Source organism: Meleagris gallopavo, chromosome 18, assembly GCF_000146605.3.
Source record: "Meleagris gallopavo isolate NT-WF06-2002-E0010 breed Aviagen turkey brand Nicholas breeding stock chromosome 18, Turkey_5.1, whole genome shotgun sequence".
In the NCBI taxonomy this organism is placed as follows: Eukaryota; Metazoa; Chordata; class Aves; order Galliformes; family Phasianidae; genus Meleagris; species Meleagris gallopavo.
In genome coordinates, this window is record NC_015028.2 from 114,227 (window position 1) to 114,843 (window position 617).

The following is a 617-nucleotide window of genomic DNA, read 5'->3' on the forward strand; positions in this document are numbered from 1 at the left end:
CCGTTCTGCATCACGTCCGTGGACACCACGCGCTCCGTCTCCTCGCGCCCGTTCAGGAACCACTTCACCTCGATCTCCGGCGGGTAGAAGCCCGTCACGTAGCACGCCAGGCGGTCCGTTTCGGGCAGGGAGCCCGACTGCAGCGCCGAGACCCGCACCTTGGGCTCCACTGCGGGGCACGGGGGGAGCGCTGCGGACCGACCGCCACAGCGCGGCGCGTGCCCGGCCGTCCGCGCTGTGCCCCGCGGCACTCACCGCTCCTCTGCACCGTGAAGGACTCTCCAACCCCGTAGTTGTGTCGGCAGTACGTGTCCACTGCACCCTGTGAGTCCTCCAGAATCTCGGTGTTGCTGTTCCAGTTCTCAGCTGACGGCTCTCCCAGCGGTGTATCGGCCACGAATTTCCCCATGTCACTGTCGAAGTGCGCGTACTGCTGCCGGTTGTAGATGTACCTCTGCACAAACCTCACCCGCTCGGTGCCGTTCAGGAAATGGCACTCAGATGAAGCAGAGAACTGGAACAACGCTGCGGGCAGAAGACACGGTCAGGGCTCACAGCCGCCCCCCGCCAGGTCCCCCGCCCCTCCCCGGACCCGCTGCCCCCACAGCTGCTCTGCC

At 66.6% G+C, this 617-nt stretch overlaps 1 protein-coding gene across 1 annotated transcript in view; it reads right to left on the reverse strand.

The window, feature by feature from the left end:
• Positions 1-2: 2 nt before the first annotated feature.
• Positions 3-617, reverse strand: part of LOC104913632 (class II histocompatibility antigen, B-L beta chain) — a gene marked incomplete at its 3' end in the record, with an annotated part of 795 nt that continues 180 nt past the window's right edge. The window contains exons 2-3 of the mRNA XM_019621200.1: positions 256-537; positions 3-169 (exon numbers count right to left, since the gene is read on the reverse strand). Of these exons, the coding sequence (XP_019476745.1) occupies positions 3-169; positions 256-537 (449 nt within the window). The remainder of the gene's footprint in view (positions 170-255; positions 538-617) is intronic.